The sequence below is a fragment of the Primulina tabacum genome, chromosome 3 (assembly GCF_025594145.1).
Source record: "Primulina tabacum isolate GXHZ01 chromosome 3, ASM2559414v2, whole genome shotgun sequence".
Taxonomy (NCBI): Eukaryota; Viridiplantae; Streptophyta; class Magnoliopsida; order Lamiales; family Gesneriaceae; genus Primulina; species Primulina tabacum.
Genome location: NC_134552.1, coordinates 14,385,672 through 14,409,953, shown reverse-complemented (window position 1 = coordinate 14,409,953; position 24,282 = coordinate 14,385,672). Strand labels below are relative to the sequence as shown.

At 33.7% G+C, this 24,282-nt stretch overlaps 2 protein-coding genes across 2 annotated transcripts; one reads left to right on the top strand and one right to left on the bottom strand.

Annotated features, from left to right (window-relative positions):
• Positions 1–118: 118 nt before the first annotated feature.
• Positions 119–1,305, bottom strand: LOC142540655 (ethylene-responsive transcription factor 3-like). Its single transcript, XM_075646961.1, has one exon. It carries the CDS (start codon positions 1,060–1,062, stop codon positions 379–381), a length of 684 nt encoding a protein of 227 aa, XP_075503076.1. The 5' UTR covers positions 1,063–1,305; the 3' UTR covers positions 119–378.
• Positions 1,306–20,979: 19,674 nt separating this feature from the next.
• Positions 20,980–22,838, top strand: LOC142540654 (xylan glycosyltransferase MUCI21-like). Its single transcript, XM_075646960.1, has 3 exons — positions 20,980–21,305; positions 21,401–21,511; positions 21,608–22,838. The coding sequence occupies exons 1-3, from the start codon at positions 21,185–21,187 to the stop codon at positions 22,765–22,767; spliced, it is 1,392 nt and encodes a 463-aa protein (XP_075503075.1). The 5' UTR covers positions 20,980–21,184; the 3' UTR covers positions 22,768–22,838.
• Positions 22,839–24,282: the final 1,444 nt, after the last annotated feature.

Below are 24,282 nucleotides of genomic sequence, written 5' to 3'. Positions count from 1 at the left end.
ATGCTCACAAAATTGAGCTTCAAATACGAAGGATTTTTATCCATATATAAGACAACATAAAAAATTGACAATATCATTGAACAACAATGAAAACACACCGTACTATCTTCTATGCATATGGATCATAAAATTGAAGTTTATAGGATTAAAACATGTAAATTATCTTCAAACAACAGATACTCATAGAAGACGACACCTAAAGAATACAACATCTTGATCTTCACCACTTTTCTACAAGCATTTTTCTCTCATATTTTCTCTTTCTTTTTTCGTTTTTTCCCAAGTAAAAAAAGGAAAAAAATAAAAGAAAATTCGGTAATTTAATTTAAACCCATTGGGTTTCTTCCACAAGACAAGATCTTCGTTGTCGGGTATAGCTCAGAGCCGGAGAGCTGTGCAATAAACCTCGTCGATGTCTGCTGCGGAGGCATCCACGGGCGGCAGCATGTTAAGGTCGAAAGGCAGGGGCTTTTTACAAGAGGAAATTATGTCACATCCGGCGTCATCAACAACCGAGGATGAGGAATCACAATCGCTATGACAATCATCTGGAGCCATCGGCGGCAATGAAGGATTCCTTCTGCGCTGTACAAACCGAGGCGGCGGCGGGGGCAGCTGGCGGGGCCCACTGAACGACTCCACGGTGCTGCTCATCCCGCTGGAGGTGGGCCTCTGCTGCGCAATTATCTGGTGCTCCCGAGGGTAGAACCGTGAATTCGAGAAAGGATCGTTAGGGTTCGCATCGATTCGAGCTAGAATAGGGTTTTGAGGATTGAAATCAGGGTAACCATTGCCGTTATCTGGCAGGCCGAAGTTCGTCCTCGCCTTCGGCCCGCGGAGAGAAAGCGCGGCGGCGTCGTAAGCCCGAGCGGCATCCTCAGCAGAATCAAAGGTTCCGAGCCACACACGGGTCTTCTTCCAAGGGTCCCTGATCTCCGCCGCAAACCTTCCCCAAGGCCTCTTTCTAACACCACGGAATCTGATCTCCTTAGATCCTCCAGATCCATTAGCTTGTCCACCATCCGCCGCCGCCTGCCTTGCAGCAACTCTCCCTCTCGGCATGGCTCAAAACGAAAGAAAACCCACAAAAATTATCGATTTCTACAGATCAAACAGAGCTCATAAAGAAACAAGAGAGATCTGATTGCAATAATAATCAGCGCTCCACCGTGTGTGAAAGGGGAAAAGGAATTATTTTTATATTTGATTTTAATTTAATTTCCCACCATTGCTGCATCTCGTAGAAGTCTACATTGGCACTCGCATCGATGGATTTCCCAACTTTTTATTTCATCCACGCACTTGGATAGCTACGTTTTCATTTTTATTTTGGTCTTTTGAAAATATTATTTTTGCCACGGTTATTTTTTTGTTGAAAAATAACATTTAGGGAAATTTTTATACCAAAAATTTGTGTGAGACGGTTTTACGGATCGTATTTTGTGAGATAAATCTCTTATTTGAGTCATCCATGAAAAATTATTACTTTTTATGCTAAAAGTATTATTTTTTATTGTGAATATCGATATGGTTGACCCGTCTCACAGATAAATATGCGTGAGACCGTCTCAATAGAGACCTACTCGATTTTCATAGTATATTAATATTTTTTTTGAATTTATTTTACGATTTTTCGCAAAAAATAAAGTCCCAAAATCTTGGTTCCCAACAAAAAGCCTTTTAACTTATATATGTTAATAAATTATTAATTATATTTGTATGTTACCCTCTTCCCAATTTTTGCAGCAAGTAAATTGATTAAATATACTTTATTCACGTTATTTTATGCGGTTTGGGCTTGTATATTGGCACATACACATGTACGCGCACTTGCGTGTATCGAACCGTATTCGAGGGCATAGCGTAAAGGCTACTCATGGTCTCTAGTATGAGGATGACGACGGATGGGCTCAGGTCCATGTCTCTTCGACCGTATAATGGATTTTTATAACATCTACTTTGTATTCGTTCTCGATTTATAGAAATAATCGACTCAAGTTACTCTATGAGTTTTTTATAAGTCATAATAAATCATTCTTAACTTTCATTATAACCGATATGGAACAAATGTATTACAATCATCTCTCATTCAAAACACGACGTCTCTGTCGCGGCTTAATCCCTCGATCCATCAGGAATCTAGAGGGTCTGAGCACTAGATTCTTGTTGTATAACACTTATTTCACGTTGTTCTTGCTGGTGACCGAATCTAATATCATTATGTCACGGCCCGAGCTCAGGCTCGTTGTTCCACGACCGTGCTGTGTGTTTCTATATAAACTACTTTGTAATCGTCTCCGTTTTACGAAAATAGTTAACACAAGTTATTATAAAAGTCGATTATAAACTTTAAATCATTTTTAATTTTCAATCTTAATCAAGATGTGTTGGGGATCGGTGCGGAGTTTAGAGGGGGGTGAATAAACTCTCCTCATTTGATAGTAGTTTTTGCAAAGGGCGCTATGATCCTGTTAGAGATTATGGCTATTCTTGTTCGAGTGTAAGTTCAGCAGATCACTAAAGTAAGTGCGGAAACGATCCGATGAAATAAGGTGAAAAACAGCAATATCGGTAGGCAATAAAACAGTAGTTGTTTCTGGAAGTTCGAAGATAAAATCTTCTACGTCTCCCCTTCTTCTGTTTCCAGAAGGTATCACTAAAAGACTTTGGATTTACAGTACAACTCTTGTACACACCCACTTCAGCAAAGCTTATCTCTTGCCTAATGAAACTCTTAGTAACTAGCACAAAGTAGCTTAAAATAACGAAGTTCTGGAAAAGACTCTTTTCCAGTTTACAAACTCTTCTACAGAATATGATAAACGATTTCGCTTGAAGAGATAAAGAAATAGCAGTACAAAATGATCTTCAAAGATCAGATGTATTAAATGAAGCGTGTACTGCTTTTCTGCACGTTTGAGCTTTGAAGATAAAGATAAGTTCGCGGTTGCTCAATGTATTGTTGGATAGATAAGAATGATCAGCTCGTTTCTCCAAATGGTTTTGTTCCATATATATAGATAACTTGAATCCAACGTCTATAATAAAAAACGGCTCTCTTGACTTCTGATAGAAACAGCTTTATTTCCTAAAGAGGATCCTGCAAAAGGCTTTCAACGTAGTCAGTCTTGTTTTATACTAAAACTAGCATGATGAATTAAATGTTTTCGTACAACAATTAATGTCGCAATAAATGCTTGGTACTAGATAAAGTAACTGTAACAATTAATTAAGATCAGAAAGAATCCGTTAAGTGCTGATCCAGTAAGACTAAGTTCTGCTTCTGTTATACTAAGCCGTTGAGGAGCAACTCAAAAGCTACTGTTTTGCATAATCTTCTGGTTGGTATTATTACTACTGGTTTTGATATTCATCACCACAATAAAATTAAGTCTAACAATTTTCCCCTTTACGGTGATGCCAAAACCTGGAAGTTAGTAACCATGAATAATGAAGCATATAGCAACTAAAACCAGATGATTAAAAAGTAAATAAATAGTTCAAACAGAGTTTTGAGAAACAGCAAGAAATTTAGTCATCTGTTCCAATATCTCGGAACTGAGTATCTTCATCTTGAGGATCTTGATTTCTGTTGGATGGTTCTGCTTGATTTCCTTCTGTCCTTCTTGATTGAGCTTCCATCATGCCTTCTGTTTCCCCTTTTTTGGCATCAGCGGCCATGACTTGAGCAATTAGGTAGTCCATACGTCTAGATAGAGTCACGATCCCATCGATGAGCATTTCCAGATGTGGTGGAGGATGAGATACTTGCTCACTGAGAGTGTTAAGAGATTGAGACTCAATCTTGGCATCCAGTAACTCTATTGACGTATAAACTGAGCGAATACTATCGTCATGGTCGGTGAGTCGTTGAAGAATTTCAGTTTGACCGAGCATGATTGCACCTTGACTTCTTGAAACAGCCTGTCTGAAAACAATTGCCTCAGCTTGTAATTTGCTAACAGATTTCATTGTGCGAGATATTTCTTTAGAGACACGGTTTCGGAAAAACTGTGCGCCACTCACTTCTGAGGCATGTTCACGCGATAATTGCTTCACCAATTCCGACAGATTGTTGAGATTTCTTTGCAGTGTTTCTATCTCAAATTCCATGTTAAATATTTCTGGTTCCGGAGATGGGGTGCTGGTGAGCATACGCTGCTTGATTTCAGCAAGATGGGCAAATTGAGCAGCACTGTCAGAAGCAGAAACAACCAATGCAGTAAAGATTGGAAACTGTTGAGAAGCAGCAGGAGGAATCGTGTCCAGCAGAGCAGTAGAACGATCAGGTTCAGCAGAAATATCTTCTGAAGCAGTAGAAGGAATTTGGGTTGCAATAGTTTCGTCAGCAGCAGATGGAGCAGTAGAGACACCTTCATCAACAACAGATTGCTTAGCAGCAATGGTTTCAACGCCAGTTTGTTTAAAAACAGCAGACGATTCAGGAGGTGTGCTTTCTATTTGTTGACCGAATTCCATGGCTTCCAACTGGTCGGAAGGTTGAATCGGAGCGTTCAAGATCACGGTCATCTCCTCTTGATGTTTAGTGGAGAAAATCTCCAAATTTGGAAATGAAGGAGACTGGGCAGCATGCAATTCTTCCTGTAGTTGATCTGCTTGTTGAACTGTTGGGTGAAAAGATTCATCAACTGGAGTTGTATCTGGTGCCGCAGAAGTGTTTCGAGTGAAAGATTGAATGACTTCATCTACTGAAGCCAATTCACGAACAGATACAAGAGAAGAAGACTGAGTAGGCATCGTGTTTAATGCAGGAGTACTGGAAACCATAGCATTTGTAGGAGCTATAGATTGTTCCTCAACTGGCTGAATATGTTCAAGATCTGGAATAAGGCCTACTGAATATAGTTCAGTCTTTCCAAAATTCTGTTCTTGAGCACTAAGTTGCTCATCCATTATTCTCAGAAGTTCCGTCAATACAAGAATCACTTCTTGATCGTGAGCAGCAGTGGGAAACAGTGCATCAAAATTAGACTTAAGAGTCTTTAAAATTGATTCCAGCTTTTGTGGTATAATCTGCTGGAAAATGAAGCTGCGACGGCGCATCGCTTCAATCAAATTTTCTGTCTTTGCAAATTCAAAGACCTTTCTCTCATATTTTACCAGCCTTCCAAAAGAACCTTGTGTTCTGAAAAACATGAGGGGGTAGAAAACCCGAACCTTGTGCTATTCATTAAAGAATTCCATTTGTTCATTTGCAAAGTTCTCAATTTCTTCTAGATGGAGATCAATACCAATAGAGACAGATGATTTGGCAGCTTGAAAATTTGGTTCTTCAATAAGTTTTCCCTTTCCTTTTCCTGATGAAGAGGCAGACAACACGGATCGAAAAGCAGAAGACCCGGCAGTTGATTCACGAATAACAATTCCAGACACGGGTCTGAAAGTTGAAGCAGTAGATGTTGTTGGAACATAAGTAGTAGTCGATAGTGAGACAGAGGCAGTTGGTCATGCAGAAGGAACGGCTTTTGGGAACACTTGCCTTATCAGAACAGTTTCCAGCTCAGAAAGGGCTGTTGTCTTCTTGATCCGAAGAACTGTGCGAGCTTTCTTTTTATGGGGAGTGGGTGGCAGAGATGGTTGAATAGGAGCAGCAGACTCCTCAGACATTGTTTTGTCAGAATCAGTAGAGATTACCACTCTCTTTCTTTTAATTTTCTTCTGAGTTGCTAGGCCCTCAGCTTGAGCATCTCCCACTTCCTTTTTCAGAGCAATAAATTCAGCCACAGTTGGCTTTGGTCTTAACGCAAGCCCGTTATCAGCATCCGCCATGGTGACATACGATGCGTCCAAATCAGAAGTAAGAGCAAAACCAGCATCCTTGAGCATTTGGTTGATCTGCACAGCAAAACCAGAACTCCTTCTAACCACCATTTCCTTCATTATCTTGAACAGAAAACGACTCCAATCCACCTGGTATCCAGAAGTGATGGCGACCATCACTTGAACCTTTTCTTTCGATAGTCGATCAAAAGTACCGGCTTTCACAAGAAGTGCCTTAGCCACAGTATCAGCAAGTACTTGGTACTCCATTTTCAGAAGATTCTTGAAACAGGATGGAGACAATTCTTCTCCAGAAGCTGAGAAGTTCAGTAAAGCAGTAGACATTTCCTCCTTGGAAATTCCAGAAAGTTCATTGATTCCTGAACAAGGGAGAAAGTAGGTTGATCCAAGCACAGCAGCATCGATAGAGATAGATGCATCGCCCTGGGAGTACACGATTTTCCCTTCTTCTACAGTCGCTTTAGCAAAAAATTCCAGAAGAGCAGTTTTATATATGACAGCAGGTGCTTCCAAGAATTTTCTGAGTCCCGATTTCTCAATGGTTTGAAACATCTTGAGAAGATTCTCATCCTTGATAGTAAGGACAGATGCGAAGTTAACCTGGTAAGCATTCAAGATGTAAGCTCCGGCCATTCCTGTAAGTAATGAGGATTCGAAGAAAAGATGATAGCAAGAGAAAGCAGTAGGCAATAATCATAATACTGGAAGCGTAAAAAGTGAAAAGAGATGAAAAAGGCGGTTAAGAAAATGTACAGCCGTCAATGTAAACACAAGGACACGTGTCAACATGTTTACGGTTGAGTATTTGAAAAGCCATGCAGAGTGTGTCAGAGAGACACTAATTATTTCAAAATTTGAAAAGTAATAAAAAGAGCAGGCTGTCCAGATGGTTACTGAAAAAGACCAGAAGAGGATTTGTCGTTTTATGATAATATCTACTGGAAGTCATAAGATGCTGAAATATTTCCAGCAGATTAATACAAAAACCAGTAGACACTTGTTTTATGAAAAAGACAAAATCCTTTCTGCTTCTGACAGGGTCTAAAAATGACAGACTGACAAACGATACTGTTTCCCCTAAATTTATGCAATTAATAAATGCAATGATATGATTTCTGGGAAATAGTAGATCAATCTTGGTATTCGTGTAGTCAGATCGTCGTCTCTTCAGCTTCTCAAAGACTCTATAAAAATACCTGCAAATTCACAAATTAAATCATTCACTCTTTCAGCAAACCAAAACAAATTATAAGTGCAAGTGATCTCTCGGAGTCTTCTCCAGAGTCAGAATCAGCAGAGGAATTCCAAAGACAACTTCCAGTCTCTCGTAAGCAGATGTTTGAAGACATCCTTTTTCAATATATGAAGACTAGGAAGAAAATCCTTAGTTTATTAATACGAATAATCAGTTAGATTGTTCGTTTTTGTTAGGACTAAGTTGATGAATAATCCTCTTCACGAACCATGATCACGCGAAGAGAGAGTGGGGGGGTTCCAACAGTCCTTAGATAAGTTCCTGTTGAAGTACTTTGCAACATAGAAAAGTACTTCAAGCTGCTGATATCAACAGATGTAATAGATAGACTCAATGTAATGCTTCTGGTTTTATGAAAGAAAGAAGAATTTATTTTCACATATTTTGTCTATCTACTGCTTTCATTGAATGAATGGATGATAAAAAAAATGAATAAGAAAAACTCAATCTGTGAAAATCAGTAGAACGGTTCGTATGACTTGAAACTCTTCAACTTCTTCATCATTAAATGCAACCTGTCTATACATAGTATGATAACAATTGTTAAGAACATAATAATTCAATATGTCGGACTCAAGCAACTTGAATGCATGTAGCAGCACACAAAATTGATAATATAAGACCAGATGATAACATAAATAAACTCAAGTTAAGTCGATTAAACCCAATATATTTCGAAAGTAAGAAAACTTATTCTCGGGCAGTGGTTTTGTAAAGATATCTGCTGTCTGTAAATCAATAGAGATGTATTCCAGGCAAATATCCTTCTTCTGCACATGATCCCTTATGAAATGATGTCTGATGTCTATGTGCTTCGTTCTGGAATGAAGTACTGGATTTTGCGTGATTGCAATGGCACTGGTATTGTCACATAAGATAGGTGATTCAGAGGCCTGAATTCCATAGTCTTTAAGTTGTTGTTGCATCCATAGTATTTGAGAACAGCAACTTCCAGCAGCAAGGTATTCTGCTTCTGCAGTAGATGTAGCTATGGAAGTATGCTTTTTGCTAAACCAGGAGATCAGCCTATCACCAAGAAATTGACAAAAACCACTTGTGCTTTTTCTGTCTAGTTTGCAACCTGCATAATCAGCATCTGAATATCCAATAAGATTGAACGATGAATCATTGGGATACCATAAACCGACATTTTATGTTCCCTTTAAGTATTTCAGAATACGTTTAGCAACAATATAATGAGATAGCTTAGGGTTAGATTGAAATCTTGCACAAATGCAAACAGCAAATAAGATATCAGGTCTACTGGCAGTAAGATACAACAGTGAGCCAATGAGACCACGATACTGAGTTACCTGTACTGGAATTCCACTTTCATCTTTATCGAGTTTGGTAGATGAGCTCATTGAAGTAGAAGTAGCAGAGCATGCTTCCATACCAAATTTTTTTAGAAGCTCCTTAGTATACTTGGCTTGATTTATGAAAATTCCAGTATCAAGTTGTTTGATCTGTAATCCTAAGAAGAATGTTAATTCTCTCATCATGCTCATTTCGAATTGATCATGCATCAATTTAGCAAACTTTGCACATAATTTGGGGTTAGTTGACCCAAAAATGATGTCATCAACATAGATCTGCACTAATAGAATATGTTTATTCTTGACTAAAGTAAACAAAGTTTTGTCTACTATCCCAATTGTAAAATCATGATTGATAAGAAATTGTGAAATAGTGTCATACCACGCTCTAGGTGCCTGTTTTAAACCATACAAGGCTTTGTGTAATTTGAATACATGATGAGGTGAAAAATGATCAATAAAACCTGGAGGTTGTTCGACGTAGACTTCTTCTTGTAGTAGACCATTTAGAAAAGCACTCTTCATATCCATTTGATAGACTTTGAAACTCTTAAAAGCAGCAAATGCCAAAATATTCTGATGGCTTCGAGCCTTGCTACTGGCGCGTAGGTTTCATCATAGTCGATTCATTCCTCTTGTCTAAAACCTTGAGCCACCAATCTTGCTTTGTTTCTAATCACTGTGCCTTCTTCATTTAGTTTGTTTCTGAATACCCACCGGGTTCCAATGATAGCTTGATGAGATGGTCTAGGTACTAGAAAGCAAACTTCGTTTCTTTTCAATTGATTCAGTTCTTCTTGCATAGCTTCAATCCAACTAGGATCCAAAAGAGCTTCTTCAATTTTCTTTGGTTCATCCTGAGAAATAAAAGCAGTATGCATATATTCATTAATCATTTGCCTTCTGGTTCTTAAAGGCGCTGTTGGATTTCCAATAACCAAAGATGGAGGATGAGATTTTCTCCAAATAAAAGGGTTTAAAGGGATTTCTTCCTGATTTGATAAGTTTGGATTGATCTCAGCTGAATTAGTAGTAGGTACTGGAATGTCAGCTGCTGGTACTGGTATGTCTGATATTTGTGCTTCTGGTTCTACTAATGGAATGTCTGGTTCTGGATTTTGAACATCTTTGATACTTGCTTCTGCATCATCTTCACTATCCAGTTCCAAGTGAATCTCGTCTATCCTGTTACTCAAATTTGATATATTAGATATTTCAGGAGCACTGCTGTCCTCATCGAAGACAACATGAACCGATTCTTCAACATTGAGAGTTCTATTGTTGAAGATTCTAAAAGCTTTGCTCACAGCAGAGTAACCAAGGAATAGTCCAGCATCTGATTTTGAATCAAATGCAGTTAAATAATTTTTTCCATTATTAAGCACAAAACATTTGCAACCAAATACATGAAAATAAGATACATTAGGCTTACTCCCTTTCCATATCTCATAAGGAGTCTGATTATGTCTTTTGTTGACCATTGTTCTGTTTTGTGTGTAACACGCGGTGTTGATTGCTTCTGCCTTGAAGCGCTGAGAGATATCTGCATCTGCTAGCATTGTTCTCGCAGCTTCTTTAAGAGTTCTGTTTCTCCTCTCAGCTACTCCGTTTTGTTGAGGTGTTCTGGCAGCTGAATACTCATGATGAATTCCATGTTCATCTAAATAAATCTCAAGAGTCTTGTTAGTGAACTCAGTACCCCGATCACTTCTGATTTTAATGATAGAAGAGGATTTTTCATTCTGAATCTTTTTCAGAAGCTTGATCAGGAGGCTACTGGTTTGATCTTTTCCAGCAAGGAATATTACCCAAGTGAATCTAGAAAAATCATCAATGACAACGAGGGTATATTTCATTCCCCCTAAGCTTATGATAGGGATTCGACCAAATAAGTCCATATGCAGTAATTCCAAACATCTTGAAGTCGATTTACTACCTTTGTTCTTGAAGCTGGTTCTGATCTGTTTTCCAAGCTGACATGCAGAACAGACATGATTCTTAACAAAATTAATATCAGGCAAACCATCAACTATGTTCTGCTTCTTGAGATTATTGATTGACTTGAAATTCAAATGGTTCAATCTCTTGTGCCAGAGCCAATGCTTATCAGTAAGAGAAGCAACTAAACATGTAGGAACAGTAGCATGATCTAAGTTCCATGAGACTTTGTAAGTGTTGCCTTCTCTCTTTCCAGTTAACACAGCAGACTCAGCAGAATCTTTAACTGTGCATGTGTGCTTCTGAAAAAATACAGAATAACCATTATCACATAGTTGACTAATGCTGATTAAATTATAACAGAGATTCTCAACCAGTAGTACGTCATTGATAGTTATGTTACTATGGATAATCTTACCCTTACCCACGGTTTTACCTTTTGAGTTGTCTCCAAACGTTATCTTTGGTCCAGTACAACTCATTACTTCTGATAGTAGATTTTCTTGTCCAGTCATGTGTCTGGAGCATCCACTGTCCAGATACCATGTGGAGCTGCTTACTTTAGCTTTCTTCATCTGTTTCTGCAAACACAAATTTTAGTATCTGGTACCCATTCTACTTGGGTCCAAGCCTTATTAGTCCCTTAGGAACCCACATTTGTACAATTTTTGGTGATTTTGTACTTCGGGTATCCATAGAGGTGTGTGCAGCAGGGGATCTGTTATTTCTAACAGTATGCATATTTGGATGTTGTTTTTCCCTTCTGTTTGTGTTGCCTAGCCTGTATCTCTTCTGAACAGGTCTGGAATTATAGTACTGATAGTTTTTAACCTTCATAGGGGGTTGTCCTCCTGAGTTGAATCCTCCACTGGATCCAGCACTCTGGTGAACTTTTCCCTTAGGTTCAACATATCCTAGACCATAATTCTTTCTTCTGTTTATCTGATTTACATTCCTTTCAACTCGAACAGTTGGTACTTCAAGGTTCATATACCACGCTAGATTTGACAAAGTGAATGAATTTCCCTTTGCCTTTCTCCAGTTCTGGTTTGGTACTGGTTTCAGAAATGCTTTCATCATTGCTGAATCCGAGACCACTTCTGTCACCAGATTGCTTCTGCAATTCTTGCATCTTTTCCAATGAAACAGAAGACTTATTCCAAGCATTTACCAGAACAGACAGCTTCTGATTCTCAGATTTCATTGTCTGGTAATCTGCTTTTACTCTTTCATTCTCGGTTTTCAACTTACTCATCCCCACTTTCAAATCATTGCAGCTATTCTCTTGCAAGCAAGTGAATTTACTGACTTGATTTTTTAAGTTTAGATTTTCAATCTTAATTTCCTCGAATGATTGAGAAAGTCTCGAGTACTCCCCTACCATGTCATGCAATGATTTAATTAAATCAGTTCGTGTAAATTCGTCATAGTCAAAGTCGAATACCTCTTCAGATGTCGAGTTTGATTCAACATCTGCCATAAGACATTTAATATCTTCTGCATCACTTTCACTGGAATGACTTTCTGAGTCAGATGACTCAGAACTGGAATCCGCCCATTTAGATTTGTTTTCTTCAGCAATCATCGCTTTGCGGTCTTTTCTGAACTTTTTGTCATTCATTTTGTACTCTTTCTTCTTCTGGTCATCTTTCTTGGGCTTTGGACAGTCAGCAATAAAGTGACCAATCTTTCCACAATTGAAGCACGCCATATCACTAGATGGTGAATCCTTCTTGAAGTTCCGATTAGGGTTTTGGTAAGCTTGGTGATTCTTCTTCATGAACCTGGAGAACTTTTTCACAAATAAAGATATAGCTTCATTACTGATCTTTTCAGCAGTCTTTTCAGAAGTACTCTCAGTAAGGGTAGCAGGTACTGCTTGTGAGATGACTGCAGGCAGCAGCAGCAGTAGAAGTAGTAGCAGTAGTAGCAGCAAGGGCCTTGATTGGCAGATTTGTTGAGGGCTCTTCTCCACTTCTCACTTCTAGCTCGAACTCATAGGCATTTAAGTCGACGAACAAGTCATGTAGTTTCAACTTGTTTAGATCTTTAGAAACTCTCATAACCATTGTTTTGACATCCCATTCCCTAGGTAAAGCTCTCATCACCTTGAGTGCTATTTCTCTGTTGCTATGCTCTTTACCAAGGGCAACGAGTTCATTAACCAGACTGCTGAAACGTTCATCAAACTCATTTAGAGTTTCACCAGCCTTCATCTTTAGATTCTCAAACTTCTGCATTGCTACAGACAGTTTATTTTCCTTTGTCTATTCATTTCCTTCACATATCTGAATGAGCTTTTCCCAGATTTCTTTGGCAGTAGAACACATCTTGATTTTGCTGAAGGTGTTCTTATCAAGAGTTTTATACGGAATGTTCTTCACGACATTATCAAGATTAGTTTTCTTCTTATCTTCCCCAGTTCATTCATTTTTTGATTTTTCAACCATTTGTGGTGCACCCTCAGTAACAGCAATGGCTGTATTTGGCTTTAAGATCTTTAATGGTCCGTCTGTGATGACATACCACATGTCATCATCTTGGGCTGCAAGGTGAGCTTGCATACGAATCTTCCAATCATCAAAATCTTCTTTTGAGAACATGAGAACTTTGCTAAATGTGCCATAACTGTTGCAAATTTTCAGAACAAGAGAAATCTGCTCTGATACCACTTGTTGGGGATCGGTGTGGAGTTTAGAAGGGGGTGAATAAACTCTCCTCCTTTGATAGTAGTTTTTGCAAAGGGCGCTATAATCCTGTTAGAGATTATAGCTATTCTTGTTCGAGTGTAAGTTCAGCAGATCACTAAAGTAAGTGCGAAAACGGTCCGATGAAATAAGGTGAAAAACAGCAATATCAGTAGGCAATAAAACAGTAGTTGTTTCTGGAAGTTCGAAGTTAATTCTTCTACGTCTCCCCTTCTTCTGTTTCCAGAAGGTATCACTAAAAGACTTTGGATTTACAGTACAACTCTTGTATACACCCACTTCAGCGGGGCTTATCTCTTGCCTACTGAAACTCTTAGTAACTAGCACAAAGTAGCTTAAAATAACGAAGTTCTGGAAAAGACTTTTTTTCAGTTTACAAACTCTTCTACAGAATACGATAAACGATTTCGCTTGAAGAGATAAAGAAATAGCAGTAAAAAATGATCTTCAAAGATCAGATGTATTAAATGAAGCGTGTACTGCTTTTCTGCACGTTTGTGCTTTGAAGATAAAGATAAGTTCGCGGTTGCTCAATGTATTGTTGGATAGATAAGAATGATCAGCTCGTTTCTCCAAATGGTTTTGTTCCATATATATAGATAACTTGAATCCAACGTCTATAATAAAAAACGGCTCTCTTGACTTCTGATAGAAACAGCTTTATTTCCTAAAGAGGATCCTGCAAAAGGCTTTCAACGTAGTCAGTCTTGTTTTATACTAAAACTAGCAGGATGAATTAAATGTTTTCGTACAGCAATTAATGTCGCAATAAATGCTTGGTACTAGATAAAGTAACGGTAACAATTAATTAAGATCAGAAATAATCCGTTATGTGCTGATCCAGTAGGACTAAGTTCTGCTTCTGTTATACTAAGCCGTTGAGGAGCAACTCAAAAGCTACTGTTTTGCATAATCTTCTGGTTGATATTATTACTAATTTACTGCTGGTTTTGATACTAATCACCACAATAAAATTAAGTCTAACAAGATGAGATAAGAGTATCACAATGAATCAATGATCAACATGAGATAAGAGTATCACAAATATATTTTTTGAATATCGGAGATTTAATGATAAAAAATACATATTGAGTTAAAATAATGTACGATAATAAAATAAATGTAAAATGAGGATAAATTGACACACATAACTATTATTAGTAACTAAATATAACGAACATGTATATACACCCATTTCTTATTCCAATTATAGAAGAAAGAAAGAAACTCGTCATCAACTCTTTTTTTCAATCACCACTATAGCAGCGATAGAAGAATATGCATAACTTCTCCATCCGACGTCGCAACACAAAAATTCTTGAAGGCTTTTGTTCCTCGCATCCGTAGCTTCGATTTGAGGCATGAATCGATGTTTTTTATGCTTGTTTCAACCCCCGCAGAGCTCTGTTCGTGAGTATGAGTTTTTACTTGAGTCTATTTAAATTGTTTTCTTCGACTAAGTTGTGTTATATTGACTTATATATCAAGTTTATGTTATAGATTCAAGTGTTGGACGCTTGTGAGGTATAAACTTTCGATCTAAGAGATTAGCATCGAATTAAATTGTGTAATTATTTGAGAATTATGGTTATTACATTGATTATCGGAGTTGTTGTGATTTGTTGAAGTGACAATTAGTTAATAAATTCGTATTGTTTGAAAGTTTGAAATTTAAAAGATTTGTTGGATAACTCGATATTTTCAGTTGAATTTTGGATTTACTGTGTGATTTGGCTATTGTAAAAATTCAAAATGCATATTGGTGAATTATTGAGAATATTGAGACAAAGTTTTGACATTTAATTGTTAAGTTGGATTTTTAGCAAATAAATTCAATTTTTGTAATTTTAGAAATAAGTTGAATTATTTTAGTTTTATTGGTGAATTACGTAGTTATTCGAATTGTTATCTTATTTGTTAGGCTGATGAGATCGAAGTTGAACTTGTTTGTTGTTCAAAGTCGATAAATATGTTTGTTTATGTCACGTATTATGATATTATGAAATTCATGATGTGAAAATCTGTTTATTCCGCAAGACCACGCACATTTCCAGCATCTCAATGTGCACAAAATTTATGCAACAATCATACCCAATTGCCTCGATCACGTGCAGGCCGAACAATGGTCTCCAGAAAGATGATAACATTCGAAGCCCACGAGAGCCGAGGGGTGAGAGTGAATACACACACACACACACATATATACAGTTATGTGCATGTACAGTTGATTTTTTATATGTAAGCACTCTTGTTAAAAAATAAAATTTAAAATTTTCTGATTTTTAATAAATATTTAGATATTTTTACATAAATTTGATTTTTCATGCAAAAAATAATAATAAAGAAGGATTAAAAAAATAAAGATAGGTATATCCAAGACATTTTTTTTAAAGTGCTCTTATTTTTTAAAAAAATTAAATTTAAAATTTTCTAATTTCTAATAATTTTTTAAGATTTTTCTACATAAATTTAAATTTTCATGCAAAAAATTAAAGCAGGGGAGCTAAGTAAAGAAATATGGGTATTTTGGGGATTATAAAATTTACACAAATATATTATTTTGTCTATATTATGGCTCAAATATCGATAACACACACATATTTATAGTATGTCTCTAATGAGATGAGAAAGATTGACCTCATCTAATCTTAGGCACCGTTTGGTTCGTGTGATATGATAAGTAAATGATATATAATAAGAGTAATTATAAAATAAAAAGTAAGGATAAACAACAAATTATGATAATTATATGATGTTTGACATGATTTTAACTTGCTTGATTATTTTTGTTAATTATTTACTAAAATGTCATCATCATATATTAATTAGTAATATATTCTTAAAATGATTGAATAAATAAATAAAATTTATAGAATTAATTTATTTAAAAAATTATAAATAAAATTAAAATATTATATTAATTATTAAATTTTCATTAATTCCAATTTCCGAAAAAAAACTAAAAAATCGATTAATATTATAGAAAATAATTAAATTTTGATAATAACATAAATATACATTTATTGTGATAATTAAAATATTAATACAAATTTGAATATTAAATAATGGTTAATAGCAATTATAATATTATGGTTAAAAATAATACAATAATAAAAATATGATCAATAATAATTAAATTATTTATAATATTAGTCAAATTAAAAATTATATTTAAATATTATTAAATTTTTCGAATTTATAATTATTTTAAACTTTAGGATATTAAAAGAAAATATAAATTAATCAATCATCATCCCTTCTCCTCCAAAAGATTATATAATCACCAACAAGAGGATAATAATGCATACAGTACGGGCCGGGTGCAGGCTGGACGGGCCTATCACAATCTTAATCATGCACATCAAACACATGATAAGTGAATGATTAAAAATCAATCACTCCTTATCATGCACACCCAACAATGCTTTACAGTATAAAAATAACATTTTAACATAAAAATATATGTTAATTTAAATAGATATTAATTTAACTTTTTGTTCGAAATCTCATTAACAAATGATCAAGTTCCGTAACATATGTTTTATAGCATTTCTTTTATATCATGGAACCAATGTATCTTTTTCTATTTAATTTTTTTGGTATTTCGCGATTGACTCTAATAAGAAATTGAGAATTTATGAAACGATTGAGGCATTGATGATTTATCATATTTCTTTTATTCACTTCATAATAAGATTTTATTATTGAAATATTACTCAACCATATCTCTATGTTAAAAAAATACATATAAACATATAAAATGAAGAAATATTTAACATATATGGTATGTATATATCGTTTTATTTCAAATCAATTTTTTTTTATATTTTTCTTTTCGTAATCCATACTTTTTATTTTCTTATTTTAAATAAAACATGATGTTATATTTGTATGTGGACCGATTTTTATAAAAAAAATATTTGCAACACAAAATTTTTAACATGCATAAATATATTTTAACATACATAAAAACATCTATATAATACAAAATCATAGAAAGTAGTAAGAATATATAATTATAATTATATATAAATGAAATACTTATTGGCTTTGCATCTTCAAGTAAAGAAATAGGATAAATTATCACGTTTCTAACTTTTTCAGAGTAGATCTCTTGTGAGACGGTCTCATGAATCTTTACTTGTGAGACGGGTCAACCCTACCGATATTCACAATAAAAAGTAATATTATTAGTACAAAAAGTAATATTTTTTCATGGATGACCTAAATAAGAGATCCGGCTCACAAAATACGATCCGTGAGATCGTCTCACACAGGTTTTTGCCACTTTTTCAATACCAAATATTCAATTGTCAAGAAATCATTAATATTAATAAAAAAAATCTAATAGCTGAAAAAAAATTCTTATTTAGAAATATTTTCTTCTAATACATCGGATTCAGGAAGAAATTGGGCACCACCACTTGAATAAATGACATGAATCTCTCCTTTTTTTAGAAAGACATATGAGTTCGAATTCACGTAAAAACGAAAGAAATCCCTTATACCACCCCATTGATGTAATAATTTTTTCAGACATAGTCATAATAGGTCAGAAACGAGCCACAAGAAGGATATGATATTTTAACGGGAATAAGCAAATTCTCGTTTTTTTCTTAATAATTATAATTAGGATTAGATTCGAATTTAAATTATAAAATATTTATATCAAACTTGTTCGGAGTATTTCAAATGTTGAGCGCTAACGAGAAGTCAATATGGCAAATCCTATTTGCTAAGCTTCCACGAATTTCATAATTATCTTTATTTATTATACTTTAAACTATCCCACAATTACGCTGATGCAAATCGTTTTCATCTTTATATATGATACAATATGGACATTGAAAGTTTAATCAAGTGGGATACATGATGAGTAAGTGTGAAGAAGCATCGATGACGAGATAGAACGTTTGTTATTTTACCAAAAGTTATAGCGGGTGGTAATTCAAATCTTTTAAATCGTATAACAGTTTAAACACCACGTTTCGATTGATCTATCCAAGATAGACAATTATTGCACCAAACAATCTTAATATCAATAATTGCATTATTTGCAATCAATGATAATCGATACTAATTTTAGGACAGAGCGTTTGTTGTTTTATCAAAATTTATAGCTTGTAGTAACAAAGCAACTAAAATATTTTTAACTGTACAATAGTTCAAACGCCATGTTTCGATTGCTCCATCCAGCGTGAACAATTATTACACCCAACACATCTTCTTATAAAAACGGCCACGGTCCGTTTAATGCTTATAGTTTGTTAGGTAATACAATTACTTAAAGTGTTCACAATAAGTATAGGAATCACAGTATTCCTAAATTTCGGGCATATATATAATTTAGTATAATTTAATTTTAATTAATGAAAGTTTCTTTGAACCTGGAATCTTACAGCTGTTACGACTTTAATATATACTTTTAAAAGTAGTAATTAATTAATTAATATAGGAAGCATGTGAATGTTGACATGAATAACGCCAATCGTGCCCTAATTTGGCTTTTTTTCCCTGAAACTTGATCGCGATATTTCAACTATTTAAAATTAGTTATTTATTTACCTTTGAAGTTATTTATGTGTAAATATAATTCCCATTGTCAAGTTGAAATATTTTTATGATTTAAATAATCTACTTGTAAACATATAATTTCGTTGTTATAAAATTATCTTAGAATAATATGTCATCAACAGAGTTTTTCTCCATGATATTTGCAAATTGGGTTAGTTTTTGGATTATGTCTCTTGTGAGACGGTCTCACGAATTTTTATCTGTGATATGGGTCGATTCTATCGATATTCACAATAAAAAGTAATATTCTTAGCATAAAGAGTAATATTTTTTCATGGATGACCTAAATAACAGACCCGTCTCATAAAATACGACCCATGAGACCGTCTCACACAAGTTTTTATCTAATTTTTGTGGCCGGAAAAATAGTATTTGGGACTTAATTGATCGACAAGTGTTATTTGAACCAACAACTTATGATACTATATTTTCATGTCATGTAAAATAAAAATGAAAATTGCATTTTGATCTTATACGTTTATCACTTTATATTCTGTTGTTTTAGGTTATCAAATTTTAGTTTAGTTTTGTATTTTTTAGTTTTTGACAATTTTAATCATTTTTCATCTAAAATATTAATGTGAATACATGCGTCATATTTATATGAGCTATGCATAGGTGTTACATTAACACCACGTAAAAAAAAAAAAAAAACCTAACATTGTCGAAAAAAACAAAGATAACGATCTGAAACTTATATTTGAGAACGTAAAATATCAAAATTGTAAAGCTAATTGTATAAGATCAAAATACAATTTTCTCAAAATAAATTATGCCGAAATCATAATAATATAAAAGGGTTATTTTATATTACACATAAGTTCGATATTAATTTTAAAATCTCCATTTTATTACTTTTGTATTCCAATTTTGTCAGTAATACTTTGTTCCCCTCAATTTAAACTTTGAGTATTATTTTGTAAATCAACTTCTCAGTTGAAAGAAAATGAGTTCAGCTCATTTTTGTTAGATTGATATCAATGTATTAGCATAACATAGTGAGGACTATATACTATAAAGTAAGAGTAAGTTTTATATGAGACGGTCTATCTATATTCGTGAAATAGGTTGATCATGTCCATAATATAGTGAAAAATAATACTTCGTGCATAAAAAATAATATTTTTCGTGAATCAGATCAGATAACAGATTCGTCTTACAAAATTAAATTATAAACCAATCTCATAGAAGTATTTGAAATAGTAAACAAAGAGTCATATCGAAAAAAAAAAAAAAAGAGTAGTTACAATTTAATTGCACTTGGCATATTATGTATAAATGTATATTTAATTTTAATTGAAAATATAATTTTATGTAAAAAAAGTATCTGTCTAAAATCTTGTTTTTACATTTTTATTTTTTATGTTCTGTTTTATCATGGGCAAAAACTTGTGTGAGACAATCTCACAGGTCGCATTTTGTGAGACGGATCTCTTATCTGGGTCATTCATGAAAAAATATTACTTTTTATTGTGAATATCCGTAAAGTTGACCTGTTTCACAGATAAAAATCCGTGAGATCGTCTCACAAGAGACCTACTCTTTATTATGAAAATGAGGATGTTAAGGAAATAGTTTTTCTCAAAAAAAAGTAATTTCAGTTGGTTAAAAAACCAATCATAACTATAGACTTCTCTTATTTAATAAAAACTAGTAACATTTGCATGTGATACGTTTATATATTTTTTTTAAAAAAATTGTGCTAAGTATAATATCGATGTAAGAAATTTAGATATTATAATAAATTAAAACTATTAGAAATGATTTTTCGTTAGATTTTTTAATAAGTAATAATTATAATATGATAAAAAAATTTGTTATTTTTAAAATTTATGAAGTTTTATAATAATTTTAATATTATGATTGATATAATCATTTAAAAATCCAAAATATATATAAAACTATCTTAGTAATTTTTTTTAAAAAAAATTGGAATGTTGATGAGATATAGTATAATATTTTTTATTAAATAAATTTTTAAAAAAATTATCTCGACTCTGTTTTGTGAATAGCGGATGCTCGTGTTTGTGTGTGTGCGCGCACGCAATTATTATAGAGTAGGTCTCTTGTGAGATAGTCTTACGAATCTTTATTTGTGAGACGAGTCAATCATATCGATATTCATAATAAAAAGTATTACTCATAACATAAAAAGTAATACTTTTTCATAGATGACCCAAATAAAAGATCCGTCTCATAAAATACAACCCGTGAGACAGTCTCACACAATTTTTTACCATTATTCTAACCCTATATTACACGTTTTCAGTTTGATAAAATATATTCCAGAAAGAACAAAGAGAATACGCAAAGAAACCAACGCTGCTAATTTATATATTAATTTCCATCTTCAGAAAATCATCATAACAAAGAGATGCTTTCCCACGATTCAAAGTCTACGTAGAATAATTCAATAGAATATTTAATATTGGAGTGGAAAATGATGCTACGCCTAATTAAAAAGTATGAAAATAACCTTTAGGATTAAGGCAAAACTTTACCAATAATTGTTTGCTTAGTTCCGATAATACCTTCCCTTGAACAGATAACAGAAAATAAAATCTTGGAGCTGGTTTCAAACCCATCGAGAGATGGAGAAGGAGCCAAAAAGAATGATTTTTGGTGCCACTCCAATTATTTTTTTGCTTGCTCTACCTCTAATTTGTGTTGGGATTGATTTCTTTTGGGGAAATAATATCCCTTTTGATCGGTGTAAGCCAAAAATTCTGCGTTGAATTTGGTTCTATTTTTATTCTTGAAGTCTGAAAACATTATCGACTTGATGAAATTTTTACAAATTTTATCAGGGATGCGATACTTTTCTGGTGTAGAACAAAGCTCCGTCAGCAATAAGATTATCAACGAAACAGCTGAAGATCAAGAATTCATGAGGTTTCATTTATCAAGATTAGTAAGAGGTCCCTGATTCTTCTTCTTTCCTTTTTTTTTTTAAAGAAACCAGATTTTCTTGATCTGGGATTTGCTGAAAAAGAGCACTCGATGTATTGATGCAGGTGAAGATAGAAGAAATCTTGAAACCACAGGCTTTGCATGTGACAGAAAATATCACTCTGTAGTCTGTGTAGTGAATCAGCTCGTGAAAATCGACACAAGAAACATGACTGTCTATACACAATCGGCCACGAATCGGATTCAAGAAACTGTAATCCATCCGCATGCAAGACAAGAAAGTATCCCACCAGGAATCACACCAGTTCATGTTCTTCAAATTGGCAACTCCACACCACCGGTTTGCGAATTCGTCCACGATTCCCCTGCTGTGATTTTTTCTTCCGGAGGCATTGGAAATGTGTTCCATGAGATGAATGAAATCATCATCCCTCTGTTCATTACAGCGAAACAGTTTGAATCTCGGGTGGTTCTAGTACTCGAGGATTATAATCCGAAATTCATGAGTAAATATGGTAAAGTCTTGTCAGGTTTAACGAGGTACCAGGTGCTGAATCCAGCTATAAACGGCAGTTTGCATTGTTTTCCAGGCTCCGTGATCGGGTTACGATACCACGACAATCTTGCTTTGAACTCCAGCGAAATTCCAGGGGGGTATTCAATGACTAGTTTCAGGGATTTTCTGAGAAAATCTTACAGTTTGAAATTCAGCCATGTAGATCAGATACCAAAACCAAGACTAATGCTACTGTCGCGTACTAATACAAGGCGGTTCTTGAATGAAGAAGAAATGATCAAACTGATCAAAGAACTGGGATTCGAGCTGATCTTGGTTAAAAGATCGAAAACCGTGTCGAATATGAATCAATTTGTTCAGATGATAAACTCTTGCAGTGTTCTGGTTGGGGCACATGGTGCAGGTTTGACCAATGAGATTTTCTTGCCCACCGGGGCAGTGATGATTCAGGTCGAACTCTTAGGCACAGAGTGGGCGTCGAATACATACTACGGCGACACAGCACGTGCAATGGGCGTGCATTATTTACGCTACAAGATCGAGCCGGAAGAGAGCTCGTTGGCGAGAGTATACAGCCGGGACGATGAGGTGTTCACCGATCAGGCATCTTTGTTTAGGAAAGGTGGGTACAGGGCAGCAAGAAGTGTGTATCTTGATATGCAGAACGTCAGGCTCGATCTTCCGAGGTTTAAACAGACACTTGTTGAAGCATTTAGTCTTGTTGCTGATTTGGATGTGAGAAGATGAACATCAACCAGGATTTTCGGAAATTTTTGGTTACCAAAATATCTAATATCTGATATTATTATAAATATATGACTATTACTTAATTAATGTCTTATTTATTTATTCATGTGACTTTTCAATTTTCTTATCTAACTACCTAATTTGTTTAATTAATACATTTTACTATGCATTATTTCACATCAATATATTTTCTAAGCTTTATAATCAAAAATGATTCGGACTTAATTTTTTTAAACTTCAAGTTACAATAATATATAAATTTTTTGTTATGGGTTCGGACTTAATTTTTTAAACTTCAAGTTAAAAAAACATATATGTTTTGTAACTAAAATATTTCAAACTTTATTTTTTAAACTTCAAGTTAAATGAACATATAAATTTGTGGTTAATATTTTTTAAACATGCAATATATTTTCTATTTTTTAGCGGTCCGGACTTAATTTTTTATTTTTTAAACTTCAAATATTTTCTATGTTTTTTTAAACTTCAAATTATATTAACATATAAATTTTTGGTTAGCGGTTCGAACTTAATTTTTTAAACTTCAAGTTAAAAAACATATATGTTTTATAATTAAAATAGTTCAAATTTTATTTTTTAAACTTCAAGTTGATTTAACATATAAATTTGTGGTTAGTATTTTTTAAACCTACAATATATTTTCTATTATTTTAATATATTTTTTATGTTTTATAACCAAAAATGGTTCAGACTTAATTTTTTAAACTTCAAGTTACATGAACATATAAATTTTTGGTTAGCGGTTCGGACTTCATTTTTTAAACTTCAAGTTAAATAAACATATATGTTTTATAACCATAAACATATATGTTTTATAACCAAAAATAGTTCAGACTTTATTTTTAAAACTACAAGTTAAATAAACATATAAATTTGAAGTTTAGTATTATTTAATTTAAACCTACAATATATTTCTATTCTTTTAACAAAAAATGATTCATATTAATATGTTTAACTTAAAGTTAATTAAAATATATAAATTTGTCATTATACCATTCATATTTATCTATAATACGCATCCATACATTGTTGGTTATCTAATATTTGATTTACATATGGTTTCAATCTAAAAATTTAGCTTAAATAAATTTGTAGATGTTGGTGATTTATTGTATTTGAGTAATTGATATATTTTACTATGCATTATTTCACATTAAAAATTGGACTATTATTAATATTTTTTAAACCTACAATATATTTTTTACGTTTTATAACCAAAAATGGTAAAAACTTTATTTTTTAAACCTCAAGTTACATGAACATATAATTTTTTTGTTAGTGGTTCAGACTTAATTTTTTTAAATTTAAGTTAAATGAACATATAAATTTTTAGCTAGAGGTTCGGACTTAATTTTTTAAACTTCAAGTTAAATAAAGTTAATTTATTTAATTTATAGATTGATACATCATTATGCATTATTTTCCCCATTATTAGTTAATAATTGATATATTTTTAATTTAAGTTAGTTTATTTATTTATTTAATTGATACATA